The sequence below is a fragment of the Drosophila grimshawi genome, unplaced genomic scaffold, assembly GCF_018153295.1.
Source record: "Drosophila grimshawi isolate 15287-2541.00 unplaced genomic scaffold, ASM1815329v1 contig_1377, whole genome shotgun sequence".
NCBI classification, from domain to species: domain Eukaryota; kingdom Metazoa; phylum Arthropoda; class Insecta; order Diptera; family Drosophilidae; genus Drosophila; species Drosophila grimshawi.
The window spans coordinates 17,714,320-17,731,736 of NW_025062900.1; the positions used below are offsets into that span (position 1 = coordinate 17,714,320).

A 17,417-nucleotide genomic window follows, 5' to 3' on the forward strand; every position below is an offset into this window, starting at 1 on the left:
CCAACTGTACTTTTCTTACATTTCTCTTTTCGTTTTTCGACCGTGGGAATTCAAATATAGTCAATGAAAAATTAAATCTCTTTTACATATTTTGGTCGTCCTGAAAAGGACGTTTGAGTTTTTTTTTTTTACATATGTACATGCTATTTGAGAGTAGTCTGGTAGTTTATGCCTTCTTTTCCGTCTTCTTGGGGAGTAGAACTGCCTGGATGTTGGGTAAAACACCACCCTGGGCAATGGTAACGCCCGAAAGCAGTTTATTTAACTCTTCATCGTTGCGGATGGCCAATTGCAGATGGCGAGGGATAATCCTAGTTTTCTTATTATCACGAGCAGCATTGCCAGCCAACTCCAAGACTTCAGCGGCCAAGTATTCCATAACGGCAGCTAAGTACACAGGAGCACCGGCACCAACACGCTCGGCGTAGTTGCCCTTGCGAAGAAGACGGTGAATACGACCCACGGGAAACTGGAGTCCAGCGCGGTTGGAACGCGACTTTGCCTTTCCCTTTACTTTTCCACCTTTACCACGACCAGACATTGTTATTTAGTTCACAAATTAGTCACTCTCAACACACAAATATCAAATTCCGAATGATTCCGACAAACAAGCCGTCATTGTATTTATAGTTTTTCAGCTACCTACTTCTTCAGGTTAGGAATGAACAGCTGCGCAGTATTTCGAGCGCAGTGGTGGATTTTAACATGAAAGCGTCGTTCAAACGAAAGTATATATGATAAGCATTTTCGGTGTGCTGAACACACATTTGTGAAGTTAATCAAAGTGAAGTGAATAAGTATTAAGTATGCCGCCGAAAACTAGTGGAAAGGCAGCCAAAAAGGCTGGCAAGGCTCAAAAGAACATTACCAAGAATGACAAGAAGAAGAAGCGCAAGAGGAAGGAAAGCTATGCCATCTACATTTACAAAGTGTTGAAGCAGGTCCATCCTGACACTGGCATTTCGTCAAAGGCAATGAGCATCATGAACAGCTTCGTGAATGATATTTTTGAGCGTATTGCTGCCGAGGCATCTCGTTTGGCCCACTACAACAAACGTTCAACCATCACAAGTCGGGAAATCCAAACCGCTGTCCGTCTTTTACTGCCCGGAGAGTTGGCTAAGCACGCCGTCAGTGAGGGAACCAAAGCAGTCACCAAGTACACTAGCTCCAAGTAAATTGCAGGCAGAAATACCAGCGAGCAGCTAGCAGCAAAAGGCCCTTTTCAGGGCCACAAATCATTCCTTTCAAAGAATTCAAAATATTTTTCCATTACTGGTGAAGCAACTTAATAAACTAATTTTCATATTCTATTCTATTGATGCCGCAAATTACTCACAATCACAGTATATTTTAGCTGGACTTTTAATGAAATAAAAATCAACAGCAAAATTACCTTTTTTTAGTTCCCACAACGAATAAAGTACGCGGAGAAAGTAAATTAGTCTTATTAACACACAAAATAAATATTCTTACGAAGTGTGCAACAAATATATGGAAATAGTCTTTAAAGCAAAAACAGATACTGAATAAGTCTGGAAATATTTTTCTCTCTTTAAAAATACATAAATTGTAGCCCTGAAAAGGGCTTTGTTAAAATGCGAAGGCGAATTTCACAATTAAGAAATTCCGAATTTCACTTCTACTCTGATTAAGAGTGTTTTTTTACTTCTTGGCGGCCTTCGGCTTCTTGGCAGAAGCTTTTTTCGGTGTCGCTGGCTTTGCTACTGCCTTTGCCTGCTTTGGCTTAGCACTTGTGGCTTGTGTCTTGGGCTTTGGCGTCTTTGCCTTTGCTGCGCTTTGTTTGGCCTTTGCCTTTGCTTTTGCATCTGCTGTGGTGGGTTTAGCCTTTACTGTACCCGTTTTCTTAGCATCCTTTGCTACTGCCTTTGCCTTTGCTTTTGCTTTTGCTTTTGCCTTATCTGCCTTCGATTTCTCAGCGCTCTTTTTGCTGGCGGTGGCTACCTTTGATGGCTTCTTCTTGTCAACTGTAGCTGATTTCTTCTTTTTAGCTGCTGCTGCTGCTGATGCTGCTGTGGTTTTCTTCTCCAGAGGAGAAGCCTTTGGTTTCGGCTCTTTTTTGGCTGATGCAGACAGTTTAAACGAACCAGATGCACCCTTGCCCTTTGTTTGGACCAGCTTTCCACTTGCAACTGCAGTCCTCAAGTACTTCTTAATGAACGGTGCTAGTTTCTGGGCATCGCACTTGTAGGTGGCACTAATGTATTTCTTAATTGCCAGAAGCGATGAGCCACCACGCTCCTTCAAGTTTTTTATCGAAGCATCTACCATTTGCTGAGTTGGCGGGTGTGATGCTCCAGCTGTTGTCCTCTTTGCCTTCAATCCTGATGCTGCCTTCTTGGTGGCCACCTTCTTCTCGGCTGCAGCTGGTGTGGCAGTCACGGGAGAGGCGATTGTGGCAACTGCTGAATCAGACATATTTCACTTTAGTTCACTTTCACAACGATTTACACTTTAATGGTACAAATTTGCTGAAACTCACCATGCTATTTGGTCACTCGATTGAGTGAGAATCGAGGAGGAGAGCCGAACGAGAATGTTTACGGCATTGAACGTTTGTCATGTGAAAGATTGCCAACGTCTTATTGTTAATTTGCCATTTACAATCGATTTATTTGCAAATAGAAAAGAATGTAAATGTGGATAATGTTTAAAATATTTGAGCAACTAAATATAATAGATTTGAATTTATTATCTTAAATCACCGAGTCGTGGAAGTCGTGCAAAGTCTCGATTTGTTCCATCACGCAACATTTGTTAGTGAAAAACAACTCTTTTTAATATAATTACAACAAAATTTAGAAAATTATAATATTAATTGTATTATTTAAACTTTTCTTTACTGAAACACAATAGTTAAAAAGAATAGAAGTGATTAAATCATTTTTTAAACATGCTTTTAACTTGGCCATTAGCTGTAAAAAATTGACTAGCTTGGAGTGCAAGCAACAAGAGAAAAATGTATCGAAAACATATAAATTCTTCTTGAATAATTAATACCTACTTATTTTATATATTACATGTATATTAACTTCAGTTACATCTGTTTGATAATTATTGTAATACCAAAATCAAACGATTACAGATGAATTGTACATGCAACATCCAGATGACCACAATACGCGTATCAAGCGAGCAACTTATTAAAAGTCACATTATTCTTTATTTATATCATTGTTGTCTATCAGATTACGACATGTCTCTCTAAAGAAACATATATATCGGATCGAATGAGAAAATATTATATGAACTGCATGTTCACATCAAAATTGAAAGTAATATAATCACGAGCAACACATTAGATGTGCAACTTGAATCTTTATTTATATACATTTCTTCAAAAGGGAATCCATTATTGTAATTGCAATTCGAAAAACATTTACTGCTTTTCTTGCTTTGCTATTTACATACTGATTGTAATACAGTAAATAATATATTTATGTATATTGAGTAAAACATTTCCTAATTATATTTAAACGTTTTTTAAAGCCTGAATAGCTGAATTATTCATTCAAATATTATTTATGAAAACTCAAATCTCTTTGTTGAAAGTATTTTGTGGTCCTGAAAAGGACCGATTTGGTTACAATTGATGCTTTACAATTTACAATTTAAGCACGTTCGCCACGAATGCGTCTGGCCAGTTGGATATCTTTGGGCATGATGGTGACACGCTTAGCATGGATAGCACACAAGTTCGTGTCTTCAAATAGGCCAACCAGGTAGGCTTCGCTAGCTTCTTGCAGAGCCATCACAGCCGAACTCTGGAAACGTAAATCGGTCTTGAAGTCCTGAGCAATTTCGCGTACTAAACGCTGGAACGGCAGCTTGCGGATAAGCAACTCTGTGCTCTTCTGGTAGCGACGAATTTCACGCAGTGCAACTGTACCGGGACGATAGCGATGAGGTTTCTTCACACCACCGGTTGCTGGAGCACTTTTACGTGCTGCCTTAGTTGCCAACTGTTTGCGAGGAGCCTTGCCTCCCGTCGATTTACGAGCAGTCTGCTTAGTACGCGCCATTTTTCTCTTTCTATAACACTGTTTACACTCTCACTGTTGAAAACACAATAATCGTCCGCTGGTTTGCTGCTCGTTTATATAGAAAACTGCTCGTTAAGCGAGGGTAGTGTGTGAGCGGGATAGAAATATCTGTGCACTCGCTCAAGAGTTTGCTCTTTTTGGTATAAATAGAAGCGCTTGCGACGAAGCAGCATTACTTTGTTTCTGGCATTCGTGGTGTAAAGTGTGAATTAAAAGTGAAAAATGACTGGTCGTGGTAAAGGTGGCAAAGGTTTGGGTAAAGGCGGCGCTAAACGTCATCGCAAAGTGTTGCGTGATAACATCCAGGGCATCACGAAGCCAGCTATTCGTCGTTTAGCTCGTCGTGGTGGTGTGAAACGTATCTCAGGACTCATTTATGAAGAAACTCGTGGTGTTCTAAAGGTATTCTTGGAAAACGTTATCCGCGATGCGGTCACATACACCGAGCATGCCAAGAGGAAGACGGTCACTGCCATGGATGTTGTCTATGCGCTGAAGAGACAAGGCCGTACCCTATACGGTTTTGGCGGCTAAAAACTAAATCCCAAATACAAAAATATGCAAGTACAGTCATACCAATCGGTCCTTTTCAGGACCACCAAATCTTTACTCAAAAGAGATGAAAAATATTCAATATCTAGCCAAGTAATATGCACCTGAAATATACTTTTATTTAGCATTTGCTTTATAAAATACAAATAATTTAACAAAAAAAAGTGTTGAAACACCAAATGGATGCCAACAACACGCGGTGTTCCCAAGCGGTCCCCCATCTAAGTACTAACCGCGCCCGACGCTGCTTAATTTCGGTGATCGGACGAGAACCGATGTATTCAGCGTAGTATGGTCGTTGGCAAATTTCATACGCTTAATATTTGCTTTTATGGCATCACACACATCACATCCATTTAAAAAGCAAATGGAGCGTCAGCCAAGAATACGCTACTGTGTATTTAGTTAATTTCAGCAGAAAGTTACTAAATGTAGCAAATTAATTAAATAAAATTTCATTTTTAAATTTACATTAAAAATTAAAAGAAATGTTATATTAAGGAGTCTATCGGTGAATGTATGTAAAAAAAAAAACACAATTCACAGCGAAGAGCAAAAAGTAAAAAGCAAAAATCAACAGCAAAATTACCTTTTTATAGTTCCCACAACGAATAAAGTAAGCGGAGAAAGTAAATTAGTCTTATTAACACACAAAATAAATATTCTTACGAAGTATGTGCAACAAATATATGGAAATAGTCTTTAAAGCAAAAACAGATACTGAATAAGTCTGGAAATATTTTTCTCTCTTTAAAAATACATAAATTGTAGCCCTGAAAAGGGCTTTGTTAAAATGCGAAGGCGAATGTCATAATTCAGAAATCCAGAATTTCGCTTCTACTCTGATTAAGAGTGTGTTTTTTACTTCTTGGCGGCCTTCGGCTTCTTGGCAGAAGCTTTTTTCGGTGTCGCTGGCTTTGCTACTGCCTTTGCCTGCTTTGGCTTAGCACTTGTGGCTTGTGTCTTGGGCTTTGGCGTCTTTGCCTTTGCTGCGCTTTGTTTGGCCTTTGCCTTTGCTTTTGCATCTGCTGTGGTGGGTTTAGCCTTTACTGTACCCGTTTTCTTAGCATCCTTTGCTACTGCCTTTGCCTTTGCTTTTGCTTTTGCCTTATCTGCCTTCGATTTCTCAGCGCTCTTTTTGCTGGCGGTGGCTACCTTTGATGGCTTCTTCTTGTCAACTGTAGCTGATTTATTCTTTTTAGCTGCTGCTGCTGATGCTGCTGTGGTTTTCTTCTCCAGAGGAGAAGCCTTTGGCTTCGGCTCTTTTTTGGCTGATGCAGACAGTTTAAACGAACCAGATGCACCCTTGCCCTTTGTTTGGACCAGCTTTCCACTTGCAACTGCAGTCCTCAAGTACTTCTTAATGAACGGTGCTAATTTCTGGGCATCGCACTTGTAGGTGGCACTAATGTATTTCTTAATTGCCAGAAGCGATGAGCCACCACGCTCCTTCAAGTTTTTTATCGAAGCATCTACCATTTGCTGAGTTGGCGGGTGTGATGCTCCAGCTGTTGTCCTCTTTGCCTTCAATCCTGATGCTGCCTTCTTGGTGGCCACCTTCTTCTCGGCTGCAGCTGGTGTGGCAGTCACGGGAGAGGCGATTGTGGCAACTGCTGAATCAGACATATTTCACTTTAGTTCACTTTCACAACGATTTACACTTTAATGGTACAAATTTGCTGAAATTCACCATGCTATTTGGTCACTCGATTGAGTGAGAATCGAGGAGGAGAGCCGAACGAGAATGTTTACGGCATTGAACGTTTGTCATGTGAAAGATTGCCAACGTCTTATTGTTAATTTGCCATTTACAATCGATTTATTTGCAAATAGAAAAGAATGTAAATGTGGATAATGTTTAAAATATTTGAGCAACTAAATATAATAGATTTGAATTTATTATCTTAAATCACCGAGTCGTGGAAGTCGTGCAAAGTCTCGATTTGTTCCATCACGCAACATTTGTTAGTGAAAAACAACTCTTTTTAATATAATTACAACAAAATTTAGAAAATTATAATATTAATTGTATTATTTAAACTTTTCTTTACTGAAATATAATAGTTAAAAAGAATAGAAGTGATTAAATCATTTTTTAAACATGCTTTTAACTTGGCCATTAGCTGTAAAAAATTGACTAGCTTGGAGTGCAAGCAACAAGAGAAAAATGTATCGAAAACATATAAATTCTTCTTGAATAATTAATACCTACTTATTTTATATATTACATGTATATTAACTTCAGTTACATCTGTTTGATAATTATTGTAATACCAAAATCAAACGATTACAGATGAATTGTACATGCAACATCCAGATGACCACAATACTCGTATCAAGCGAGCAACTTATTAAAAGTCACATTATTCTTTATTTATATCATTGTTGTCTATCAGATTACGACATGTCTCTCTAAAGAAACATATATATCGGATCGAATGAGAAAATATTATATGAACTGCATGTTCACATCAAAATTGAAAGTAATATAATCACGAGCAACACATTAGATGTGCAACTTGAATCTTTATTTATATACATTTCTTCAAAAGGGAATCCATTATTGTAATTGCAATTCGAAAAACATTTACTGCTTTTCTTGCTTTGCTATTTACATACTGATTGTAATACAGTAAATAATATATTTATGTATATTGAGTAAAACATTTCGCAATAATTATCTTCTGTAATATTTCCTAATTATATTTAAACGTTTTTTAAAGCCTGAATAGCTGAATTATTCATTCAAATATTATTTATGAAAACTCAAATCTCTTTGTTGAAAGTATTTTGTGGTCCTGAAAAGGACCGATTTGGTTACAATTGATGCTTTACAATTTACAATTTAAGCACGTTCGCCACGAATGCGTCTGGCCAGTTGGATATCTTTGGGCATGATGGTGACACGCTTAGCATGGATAGCACACAAGTTCGTGTCTTCAAATAGGCCAACCAGGTAGGCTTCGCTAGCTTCTTGCAGAGCCATCACAGCCGAACTCTGGAAACGTAAATCGGTCTTGAAGTCCTGAGCAATTTCGCGTACTAAACGCTGGAACGGCAGCTTGCGGATAAGCAACTCTGTGCTCTTCTGGTAGCGACGAATTTCACGCAGTGCAACTGTACCGGGACGATAGCGATGAGGTTTCTTCACACCACCGGTTGCTGGAGCACTTTTACGTGCTGCCTTAGTTGCCAACTGTTTGCGAGGAGCCTTGCCTCCCGTCGATTTACGAGCAGTCTGCTTAGTACGCGCCATTTTTCTCTTTCTATAACACTGTTTACACTCTCACTGTTGAAAACACAATAATCGTCCGCTGGTTTGCTGCTCGTTTATATAGAAAACTGCTCGTTAAGCGAGGGTAGTGTGCGAGCGGGATAGAAATATCTGTGCACTCGCTCAAGAGTTTGCTCTTTTTGGTATAAATAGAAGCGCTTGCGACGAAGCAGCATTACTTTGTTTCTGGCATTCGTGGTGTAAAGTGTGAATTAAAAGTGAAAAATGACTGGTCGTGGTAAAGGTGGCAAAGGTTTGGGTAAAGGCGGCGCTAAACGTCATCGCAAAGTGTTGCGTGATAACATCCAGGGCATCACGAAGCCAGCTATTCGTCGTTTAGCTCGTCGTGGTGGTGTGAAACGTATCTCAGGACTCATTTATGAAGAAACTCGTGGTGTTCTAAAGGTATTCTTGGAAAACGTTATCCGCGATGCGGTCACATACACCGAGCATGCCAAGAGGAAGACGGTCACTGCCATGGATGTTGTCTATGCGCTGAAGAGACAAGGCCGTACCCTATACGGTTTTGGCGGCTAAAAACTAAATCCCAAATACAAATATGTACAAGTACAGTCATACCAATCGGTCCTTTTCAGGACCACCAAATCTTTACTCAAAAGAGATGAAAGATATTCAATATCTAGCCAAGTAATATGCACCTGAAATATACTTTTATTTAGCATTTGCTTTATAAAATACAAATAATTTAACAAAAAAAAGTGTTGAAACACCAAATGGATGCCAACAACACGCGGTGTTCCCAAGCGGTCCCCCATCTAAGTACTAACCGCGCCCGACGCTGCTTAATTTCGGTGATCGGACGAGAACCGATGTATTCAGCGTAGTATGGTCGTTGGCAAATGTCATACGCTTAATATTTGCTTTTATGGCATCACACACATCACATCCATTTAAAAAGCAAATGAAGCGTCAGCCAAGAATACGCTACTATCTATTTATTTAATGTCAGCAGAAAGATACTAAATGTAGCAAATTAATTAAATAAAATTATATAATTAAATTAAATTTACATTAAAAATTAAAAGAAATGGTTTATTAAGGAGTCTATCGGTGAATGTAGGTAAAAAAAAAACACAATTCACAGCGAAGAGCAAAAAGTAGGAAATACCCTTACTCCTCAGGTAGATGATACTGTTTTGACACCAACTGTACTTTTCTTACATTTCGTTTTTCGTTTTTCGACCGTGGGAATTCAAATATAGTCAATGAAAAATTAAATCTCTTTTACATATTTTGGTCGTCCTGAAAAGGACGTTTGATTGAGTTTTTTTTTTACATATGTACATGCTATTTGAGAGTAGTCTGGTAGTTTATGCCTTCTTTTCCGTCTTCTTGGGGAGTAGAACTGCCTGGATGTTGGGTAAAACACCACCCTGGGCAATGGTAACGCCCGAAAGCAGTTTATTTAACTCTTCATCGTTGCGGATGGCCAATTGCAGATGGCGAGGGATAATCCTAGTTTTCTTATTATCACGAGCAGCATTGCCAGCCAACTCCAAGACTTCAGCGGCCAAGTATTCCATAACGGCAGCTAAGTACACAGGAGCACCGGCACCAACACGCTCGGCGTAGTTGCCCTTGCGAAGAAGACGGTGAATACGACCCACGGGAAACTGGAGTCCAGCGCGGTTGGAACGCGACTTTGCCTTTCCCTTTACTTTTCCACCTTTACCACGACCAGACATTGTTATTTAGTTCACAAATTAGTCACTCTCAACACACAAATATCAAATACCGAATGATTCCGACAAACAAGCCGTCATTGTATTTATAGTTTTTCAGCCACCTACTTTGTCAGGTTAGGAATGAACAGCTGCGCAGTAATTCGAGCGCAGTGGTGGATTTTAACATGAAAGCGTCGTTCAAACGAGAGTATATATTAGAAGAATTTTCAGTGTGCTGAACACATTGTGAAGTTAATCAAAGTGAAGTGAATAAGTATTAAGAATGCCGCCGAAAACTAGTGGAAAGGCAGCCAAAAAGGCTGGCAAGGCTCAAAAGAACATCACCAAGAATGACAAGAAGAAGAAGCGCAAGAGGAAGGAAAGCTATGCCATCTACATTTACAAAGTGTTGAAGCAGGTCCATCCTGACACTGGCATTTCGTCAAAGGCAATGAGCATCATGAACAGCTTCGTGAATGATATTTTTGAGCGTATTGCTGCCGAGGCATCTCGTTTGGCCCACTACAACAAACGTTCAACCATCACAAGTCGGGAAATCCAAACCGCTGTCCGTCTATTACTGCCCGGAGAGTTGGCTAAGCACGCCGTCAGTGAGGGAACCAAAGCAGTCACCAAGTACACTAGCTCCAAGTAAATTGCAGGCAGAAAACCAGTTAGCAGCAAAAGGCCCTTTTCAGGGCCACAAATCATTCCTTTCAAAGAATTCAAAATATTTTTCCATTACTGGTGAAGCAACTTAATAAACTAATTTTCATATTCTATTCTATTGATGCCGCAAATTACTCACAGAGTATATTTTAGCTGGACTTTTAATGAAATAAAAATCAACAGCAAAATTACCTTTTTATAGTTCCCACAACGAATAAAGGTGCAGAAAGGAAATTAATCTTATTAACACACAAAATAGATTGTTTGGCTTATAAATATACCTACGAAGTATAATATGGAAATACAGCCCTTAAAGGAAAAACATATTTCGTAAGTATAGCTGAATAGCCGAGTTATTCATTAAAATATTATTTATGAAAACTCAAATCTCTTTGTTGAAAGTATTTTGTGGTCCTGAAAAGGACCGATTTGGTTACAATTGATGTTTGACAATTTACAATTTAGGCACGTTCGCCACGAATGCGTCTGGCCAGTTGGATATCTTTGGGCATGATGGTGACACGCTTAGCATGGATAGCACACAAGTTCGTGTCTTCAAATAGGCCAACCAGGTAGGCTTCGCTAGCTTCTTGCAGAGCCATCACAGCCGAACTCTGGAAACGTAAATCGGTCTTGAAGTCCTGAGCAATTTCGCGTACTAAACGCTGGAACGGCAGCTTGCGGATAAGCAACTCTGTGCTCTTCTGGTAGCGACGAATTTCACGCAGTGCAACTGTACCGGGACGATAGCGATGAGGTTTCTTCACACCACCGGTTGCTGGAGCACTTTTACGTGCTGCCTTAGTTGCCAACTGTTTGCGAGGAGCCTTGCCTCCCGTCGATTTACGAGCAGTCTGCTTAGTACGCGCCATTTTTCTCTTTCTACAACACTGTTTACACTCTCACTGTTGAAAACACAATAATCGCCCGCTCGTTTTGCTGCTCGTTTATATAGAAAACTGCTCGTTAAGCGAGGGTAGTGTGTGAGCGGGATAGAAATATCGGTGCACTCGCTCAAGAGTTTGCTCTTTTGGTATAAATAGAAGCGCTTGCGACGAAGCAGCATTACTTTGTTTCTGCATTTCGTGGGTGTAAAGTGTGAAATTTAAAAGTGAAAAAATGACTGGTCGTGGTAAAGGTGGCAAAAGGTTTGGGTAAAGGCGGCGCTAAACGTCATCGCAAAGTGTTGCGTGATAACATCCAGGGCATCACGAAGCCAGCTATTCGTCGTTTAGCTCGTCGTGGTGGTGTGAAACGTATCTCAGGACTCATTTATGAAGAAACTCGTGGTGTTCTCAAGGTGTTCTTGGAAAACGTTATCCGCGATGCGGTCACATACACCGAGCATGCCAAGAGGAAGACGGTCACTGCCATGGATGTTGTCTATGCGCTGAAGAGACAAGGCCGTACCCTATACGGTTTTGGCGGCTAAAAACTAAATCCCAAATACAAATATGTACAAGTACAGTCATACCAATCGGTCCTTTTCAGGACCACCAAATCTTTACTCAAAAGAGATGAAAGATATTCAATATCTAGCCAAGTAATATGCACCTGAAATATACTTTTATTTAGCATTTGCTTTATAAAATACAAATAATTTAACAAAAAAAGTGTTGAAGCACCAAATGGATGCCAACAACACGCGGTGTTCCCAAGCGGTCCCCCATCTAAGTACTAACCGCGCCCGACGCTGCTTAATTTCGGTGATCGGACGAGAACCGATGTATTCAGCGTAGTATGGTCGTTGGCAAATGTCATACGCTTAATATTTGCTTTTATGGCATCACACACATCACATCCATTTAAAAAGCAAATGAAGCGTCAGCCAAGAATACGCTACTGTGTATTTAGTTAATTTCAGCAGAAAGTTACTAAATGTAGCAAATTAATTAAATAAAATTTCATTTTTAAATTTACATTAAAAATTAAAAGAAATGTTATATTAAGGAGTCTATCGGTGAATGTATGTAAAAAAAAAAACACAATTCACAGCGAAGAGCAAAAAGTAAAAAGCAAAAATCAACAGCAAAATTACCTTTTTATAGTTCCCACAACGAATAAAGTAAGCGGAGAAAGTAAATTAGTCTTATTAACACACAAAATAAATATTCTTACGAAGTATGTGCAACAAATATATGGAAATAGTCTTTAAAGCAAAAACAGATACTGAATAAGTCTGGAAATATTTTTCTCTCTTTAAAAATACATAAATTGTAGCCCTGAAAAGGGCTTTGTTAAAATGCGAAGGCGAATGTCATAATTCAGAAATCCAGAATTTCGCTTCTACTCTGATTAAGAGTGTGTTTTTTACTTCTTGGCGGCCTTCGGCTTCTTGGCAGAAGCTTTTTTCGGTGTCGCTGGCTTTGCTACTGCCTTTGCCTGCTTCGGCTTAGCACTTGTGGCTTGTGTCTTGGGCTTTGGTGTCTTTGCCTTTGCTGCGCTTTGTTTGGCATTTGCCTTTGCTTTTGCATCTGCTGTGGTGGGTTTAGCCTTTACTGTACCCGTTTTCTTAGCATCCTTTGCTACTGCCTTTGCCTTTGCTTTTGCTTTTGCGTTATCTGCATTCGATTTCTCAGCGCTCTTTTTGCTGGCGGTGGCTACCTTTGATGGCTTCTTCTTGTCAACTGTAGCTGATTTATTCTTTTTAGCTGCTGCTGCTGCTGATGCTGCTGTGGTTTTCTTCTCCAGAGGAGAAGCCTTTGGCTTCGGCTCTTTTTTGGCTGATGCAGACAGTTTAAACGAACCAGATGCACCCTTGCCCTTTGTTTGGACCAGCTTTCCACTTGCAACTGCAGTCCTCAAGTACTTCTTAATGAACGGTGCTAGTTTCTGGGCATCGCACTTGTAGGTGGCACTAATGTATTTCTTAATTGCCAGAAGCGATGAGCCACCACGCTCCTTCAAGTTTTTTATCGAAGCATCTACCATTTGCTGAGTTGGAGGGTGTGATGCTCCAGCTGTTGTCCTCTTTGCCTTCAATCCTGATGCTGCCTTCTTGGTGGCCACCTTCTTCTCGGCTGCAGCTGGTGTGGCAGTCACGGGAGAGGCGATTGTGGCAACTGCTGAATCAGACATATTTCACTTTAGTTCACTTTCACAACGATTTACACTTTAATGGTACAAATTTGCTGAAATTCACCATGCTATTTGGTCACTCGATTGAGTGAGAATCGAGGAGGAGAGCCGAACGAGAATGTTTACGGCATTGAACGTTTGTCATGTGAAAGATTGCCAACGTCTTATTGTTAATTTGCCATTTACAATCGATTTATTTGCAAATAGAAAAGAATGTAAATGTGGATAATGTTTAAAATATTTGAGCAACTAAATATAATAGATTTGAATTTATTATCTTAAATCACCGAGTCGTGGAAGTCGTGCAAAGTCTCGATTTGTTCCATCACGCAACATTTGTTAGTGAAAAACAACTCTTTTTAATATAATTACAACAAAATTTAGAAAATTATAATATTAATTGTATTATTTAAACTTTTCTTTACTGAAATATAATAGTTAAAAAGAATAGAAGTGATTAAATCATTTTTTAAACATGCTTGTAACTTGGCCATTAGCTGTAAAAAATTGACTAGCTTGGAGTGCAAGCAACAAGAGAAAAATGTATCGAAAACATATAAATTCTTCTTGAATAATTAATACCTACTTATTTTATATATTACATGTATATTAACTTCAGTTACATCTGTTTGATAATTATTGTAATACCAAAATCAAACGATTACAGATGAATTGTACATGCAACATCCAGATGACCACAATACTCGTATCAAGCGAGCAACTTATTAAAAGTCACATTATTCTTTATTTATATCATTGTTGTCTATCAGATTACGACATGTCTCTCTAAAGAAACATATATATCGGATCGAATGAGAAAATATTATATGAACTGCATGTTCACATCAAAATTGAAAGTAATATAATCACGAGCAACACATTAGATGTGCAACTTGAATCTTTATTTATATACATTTCTTCAAAAGGGAATCCATTATTGTAATTGCAATTCGAAAAACATTTACTGCTTTTCTTGCTTTGCTATTTACATACTGATTGTAATACAGTAAATAATATATTTATGTATATTGAGTAAAACATTTCGCAATAATTATCTTCTGTAATATTTCCTAATTATATTTAAACGTTTTTTAAAGCCTGAATAGCTGAATTATTCATTCAAATATTATTTATGAAAACTCAAATCTCTTTGTTGAAAGTATTTTGTGGTCCTGAAAAGGACCGATTTGGTTATAATTGATGCTTTACAATTTACAATTTAAGCACGTTCGCCACGAATGCGTCTGGCCAGTTGGATATCTTTGGGCATGATGGTGACACGCTTAGCATGGATAGCACACAAGTTCGTGTCTTCAAATAGGCCAACCAGGTAGGCTTCGCTAGCTTCTTGCAGAGCCATCACAGCCGAACTCTGGAAACGTAAATCGGTCTTGAAGTCCTGAGCAATTTCGCGTACTAAACGCTGGAACGGCAGCTTGCGGATAAGCAACTCTGTGCTCTTCTGGTAGCGACGAATTTCACGCAGTGCAACTGTACCGGGACGATAGCGATGAGGTTTCTTCACACCACCGGTTGCTGGAGCACTTTTACGTGCTGCCTTAGTTGCCAACTGTTTGCGAGGAGCCTTGCCTCCCGTCGATTTACGAGCAGTCTGCTTAGTACGCGCCATTTTTCTCTTTCTATAACACTGTTTACACTCTCACTGTTGAAAACACAATAATCGTCCGCTGGTTTGCTGCTCGTTTATATAGAAAACTGCTCGTTAAGCGAGGGTAGTGTGTGAGCGGGATAGAAATATCTGTGCACTCGCTCAAGAGTTTGCTCTTTTTGGTATAAATAGAAGCGCTTGCGACGAAGCAGCATTACTTTGTTTCTGGCATTCGTGGTGTAAAGTGTGAATTAAAAGTGAAAAATGACTGGTCGTGGTAAAGGTGGCAAAGGTTTGGGTAAAGGCGGCGCTAAACGTCATCGCAAAGTGTTGCGTGATAACATCCAGGGCATCACGAAGCCAGCTATTCGTCGTTTAGCTCGTCGTGGTGGTGTGAAACGTATCTCAGGACTCATTTATGAAGAAACTCGTGGTGTTCTAAAGGTATTCTTGGAAAACGTTATCCGCGATGCGGTCACATACACCGAGCATGCCAAGAGGAAGACGGTCACTGCCATGGATGTTGTCTATGCGCTGAAGAGACAAGGCCGTACCCTATACGGTTTTGGCGGCTAAAAACTAAATCCCAAATACAAATATGTACAAGTACAGTCATACCAATCGGTCCTTTTCAGGACCACAAAATCTTTACTCAAAAGAGATGAAAAATATTCAATATCTAGCCAAGTAATATGCACCTGAAATATACTTTTATTTAGCATTTGCTTTATAAAATACAAATAATTTAACAAAAAAAGTGTTGAAACACCAAATGGATGCCAACAACACGCGGTGTTCCCAAGCGGTCCCCCATCTAAGTACTAACCGCGCCCGACGCTGCTTAATTTCGGTGATCGGACGAGAACCGATGTATTCAGCGTAGTATGGTCGTTGGCAAATTTCATACGCTTAATATTTGCTTTTATGGCATCACACACATCACATCGACTAAAAAATCAAGTGCAGCGTCAGCCAAGAATACGCTACTATCTATTTATTTAATGTCAGCAGAAAGATACTAAATGTAGCAAATTAATTAAATAAAATTATATAATTAAATTAAATTTACATTAAAAATTAAAAGAAATGTTATATTAAGGAGTTTATCGGTGAATGTAGGTAAAAAAAAAAACACAATTCACAGCGAACAGCAAAAAGTAGGAAATACCCTTACTCCTCAGGTAGATGATACTGTTTTGACACCAACTGTACTTTTCTTACATTTCGTTTTTCGTTTTTCGACCGTGGGAATTCAAATATAGTCAATGAAAAATTAAATCTCTTTTACATATTTTGGTCGTCCTGAAAAGGACGTTTGATTGAGTTTTTTTTTACATATGTACATGCTATTTGAGAGTAGTCTGGTAGTTTATGCCTTCTTTTCCGTCTTCTTGGGGAGTAGAACTGCCTGGATGTTGGGTAAAACACCACCCTGGGCAATGGTAACGCCCGAAAGCAGTTTATTTAACTCTTCATCGTTGCGGATGGCCAATTGCAGATGGCGAGGGATAATCCTAGTTTTCTTATTATCACGAGCAGCATTGCCAGCCAACTCCAAGACTTCAGCGGCCAAGTATTCCATAACGGCAGCTAAGTACACAGGAGCACCGGCACCAACACGCTCGGCGTAGTTGCCCTTGCGAAGAAGACGGTGAATACGACCCACGGGAAACTGGAGTCCAGCGCGGTTGGAACGCGACTTTGCCTTTCCCTTTACTTTTCCACCTTTACCACGACCAGACATTGCTATTTAGTTCACAAATTAGTCACTCTCAACACACAAATATCAAATACCGAATGATTCCGACAAACAAGCCGTCATTGTATTTATAGTTTTTCAGCCACCTACTTTGTCAGGTTAGGAATGAACAGCTGCGCAGTAGTTCGAGCGCAGTGGTGGATTTTAACATGAAAGCGTCGTTCAAACGAGAGTATATATTAGAAGAATTTTCAGTGTGCTGAACACATTGTGAAGTTAATCAAAGTGAAGTGAATAAGTATTAAGAATGCCGCCGAAAACTAGTGGAAAGGCAGCCAAAAAGGCTGGCAAGGCTCAAAAGAACATCACCAAGAATGACAAGAAGAAGAAGCGCAAGAGGAAGGAAAGCTATGCCATCTACATTTACAAAGTGTTGAAGCAGGTCCATCCTGACACTGGCATTTCGTCAAAGGCAATGAGCATCATGAACAGCTTCGTGAATGATATTTTTGAGCGTATTGCTGCCGAGGCATCTCGTTTGGCCCACTACAACAAACGTTCAACCATCACAAGTCGGGAAATCCAAACCGCTGTCCGTCTATTACTGCCCGGAGAGTTGGCTAAGCACGCCGTCAGTGAGGGAACCAAAGCAGTCACCAAGTACACTAGCTCCAAGTAAATTGCAGGCAGAAAACCAGTTAGCAGCAAAAGGCCCTTTTCAGGGCCACAAATCATTCCTTTCAAAGAATTCAAAATATTTTTCCATTACTGGTGAAGCAACTTAATA

At 39.5% G+C, this 17,417-nt stretch overlaps 15 protein-coding genes and 4 non-coding genes across 19 annotated transcripts; 7 read left to right on the forward strand and 12 right to left on the reverse strand.

Moving 5' to 3' along the window:
* Positions 1–119: 119 nt before the first annotated feature.
* Positions 120–554, reverse strand: LOC6570187 (histone H2A). Its single transcript, XM_001996381.3, has one exon. It carries the CDS (start codon positions 539–541, stop codon positions 167–169), a length of 375 nt encoding a protein of 124 aa, XP_001996417.1. The 5' UTR covers positions 542–554; the 3' UTR covers positions 120–166.
* A 230-nt stretch (positions 555–784) lies between these two features.
* On the forward strand, positions 785–1,282 carry LOC6571246 (histone H2B). Its single transcript, XM_001997413.3, has one exon. It carries the CDS (start codon positions 807–809, stop codon positions 1,176–1,178), a length of 372 nt encoding a protein of 123 aa, XP_001997449.1. The 5' UTR covers positions 785–806; the 3' UTR covers positions 1,179–1,282.
* A 288-nt stretch (positions 1,283–1,570) lies between these two features.
* Positions 1,571–2,439, reverse strand: LOC6571247 (histone H1). The gene has a single exon (XM_001997414.2). The coding sequence runs from the start codon at positions 2,437–2,439 to the stop codon at positions 1,666–1,668; it is 774 nt and encodes a 257-aa protein (XP_001997450.1). The 3' UTR covers positions 1,571–1,665.
* Positions 2,440–3,586: 1,147 nt separating this feature from the next.
* Positions 3,587–7,879, reverse strand: LOC122322416 (histone H3.v1-like). Its single transcript, XM_043214410.1, has 3 exons — positions 7,470–7,879; positions 5,482–6,229; positions 3,587–4,053 (listed from the first exon to the last, which is right to left on the reverse strand). Exons 1-3 carry the CDS (start codon positions 7,870–7,872, stop codon positions 3,633–3,635), a joined length of 1,572 nt encoding a protein of 523 aa, XP_043070345.1. The 5' UTR covers positions 7,873–7,879; the 3' UTR covers positions 3,587–3,632.
* Positions 4,287–4,641, forward strand: LOC6571678 (histone H4). Its single transcript, XM_001997820.3, has one exon. It carries the CDS (start codon positions 4,287–4,289, stop codon positions 4,596–4,598), a length of 312 nt encoding a protein of 103 aa, XP_001997856.1. The 3' UTR covers positions 4,599–4,641.
* Positions 4,801–4,919, reverse strand: LOC6570182. The gene has a single exon (XR_047333.1). It is a non-coding gene; the product is annotated as a 5S ribosomal RNA (ribosomal RNA).
* Positions 5,391–6,242, reverse strand: LOC6571001 (histone H1). Its single transcript, XM_001997168.3, has one exon. The coding sequence runs from the start codon at positions 6,240–6,242 to the stop codon at positions 5,478–5,480; it is 765 nt and encodes a 254-aa protein (XP_001997204.2). The 3' UTR covers positions 5,391–5,477.
* A 236-nt stretch (positions 7,880–8,115) lies between the features above and the next one.
* LOC6570573 (histone H4) lies at positions 8,116–8,427 on the forward strand. Its single transcript, XM_001996774.3, has one exon. It carries the CDS (start codon positions 8,116–8,118, stop codon positions 8,425–8,427), a length of 312 nt encoding a protein of 103 aa, XP_001996810.1.
* Positions 8,428–8,629: 202 nt separating this feature from the next.
* Positions 8,630–8,748, reverse strand: LOC6570574. The gene has a single exon (XR_047359.1). It is a non-coding gene; the product is annotated as a 5S ribosomal RNA (ribosomal RNA).
* Positions 8,749–9,129: 381 nt separating this feature from the next.
* On the reverse strand, positions 9,130–9,647 carry LOC6570601 (histone H2A). Its single transcript, XM_001996771.3, has one exon. The coding sequence runs from the start codon at positions 9,594–9,596 to the stop codon at positions 9,222–9,224; it is 375 nt and encodes a 124-aa protein (XP_001996807.1). The 5' UTR covers positions 9,597–9,647; the 3' UTR covers positions 9,130–9,221.
* A 198-nt stretch (positions 9,648–9,845) lies between these two features.
* Positions 9,846–10,272, forward strand: LOC6570571 (histone H2B). Its single transcript, XM_001996772.3, has one exon. The coding sequence runs from the start codon at positions 9,859–9,861 to the stop codon at positions 10,228–10,230; it is 372 nt and encodes a 123-aa protein (XP_001996808.1). The 5' UTR covers positions 9,846–9,858; the 3' UTR covers positions 10,231–10,272.
* A 400-nt stretch (positions 10,273–10,672) lies between these two features.
* LOC122322417 (histone H3.v1-like) lies at positions 10,673–14,959 on the reverse strand. The gene is made up of 3 exons (XM_043214411.1): positions 14,550–14,959; positions 12,559–13,309; positions 10,673–11,126 (listed from the first exon to the last, which is right to left on the reverse strand). The coding sequence occupies exons 1-3, from the start codon at positions 14,950–14,952 to the stop codon at positions 10,706–10,708; spliced, it is 1,575 nt and encodes a 524-aa protein (XP_043070346.1). The 5' UTR covers positions 14,953–14,959; the 3' UTR covers positions 10,673–10,705.
* LOC122322435 (histone H4-like) lies at positions 11,364–11,741 on the forward strand. Its single transcript, XM_043214537.1, is given in 2 exon segments — positions 11,364–11,387; positions 11,389–11,741. Coding segments are annotated over 2 exon segments (312 nt in total). The 3' UTR covers positions 11,677–11,741.
* On the reverse strand, positions 11,878–11,996 carry LOC6570596. Its single transcript, XR_047362.1, has one exon. It is a non-coding gene; the product is annotated as a 5S ribosomal RNA (ribosomal RNA).
* Positions 12,468–13,322, reverse strand: LOC122322434 (histone H1-like). The gene has a single exon (XM_043214536.1). The coding sequence runs from the start codon at positions 13,320–13,322 to the stop codon at positions 12,555–12,557; it is 768 nt and encodes a 255-aa protein (XP_043070471.1). The 3' UTR covers positions 12,468–12,554.
* A 236-nt stretch (positions 14,960–15,195) lies between the features above and the next one.
* Positions 15,196–15,507, forward strand: LOC6570582 (histone H4). Its single transcript, XM_043214412.1, has one exon. It carries the CDS (start codon positions 15,196–15,198, stop codon positions 15,505–15,507), a length of 312 nt encoding a protein of 103 aa, XP_043070347.1.
* Positions 15,508–15,708: 201 nt separating this feature from the next.
* LOC122322464 lies at positions 15,709–15,827 on the reverse strand. Its single transcript, XR_006246620.1, has one exon. It is a non-coding gene; the product is annotated as a 5S ribosomal RNA (ribosomal RNA).
* Positions 15,828–16,213: 386 nt separating this feature from the next.
* Positions 16,214–16,713, reverse strand: LOC6570593 (histone H2A). Its single transcript, XM_001996782.3, has one exon. The coding sequence runs from the start codon at positions 16,673–16,675 to the stop codon at positions 16,301–16,303; it is 375 nt and encodes a 124-aa protein (XP_001996818.1). The 5' UTR covers positions 16,676–16,713; the 3' UTR covers positions 16,214–16,300.
* A 211-nt stretch (positions 16,714–16,924) lies between these two features.
* LOC6570576 (histone H2B) lies at positions 16,925–17,351 on the forward strand. The gene has a single exon (XM_001996776.2). The coding sequence runs from the start codon at positions 16,938–16,940 to the stop codon at positions 17,307–17,309; it is 372 nt and encodes a 123-aa protein (XP_001996812.1). The 5' UTR covers positions 16,925–16,937; the 3' UTR covers positions 17,310–17,351.
* Positions 17,352–17,417: the final 66 nt, after the last annotated feature.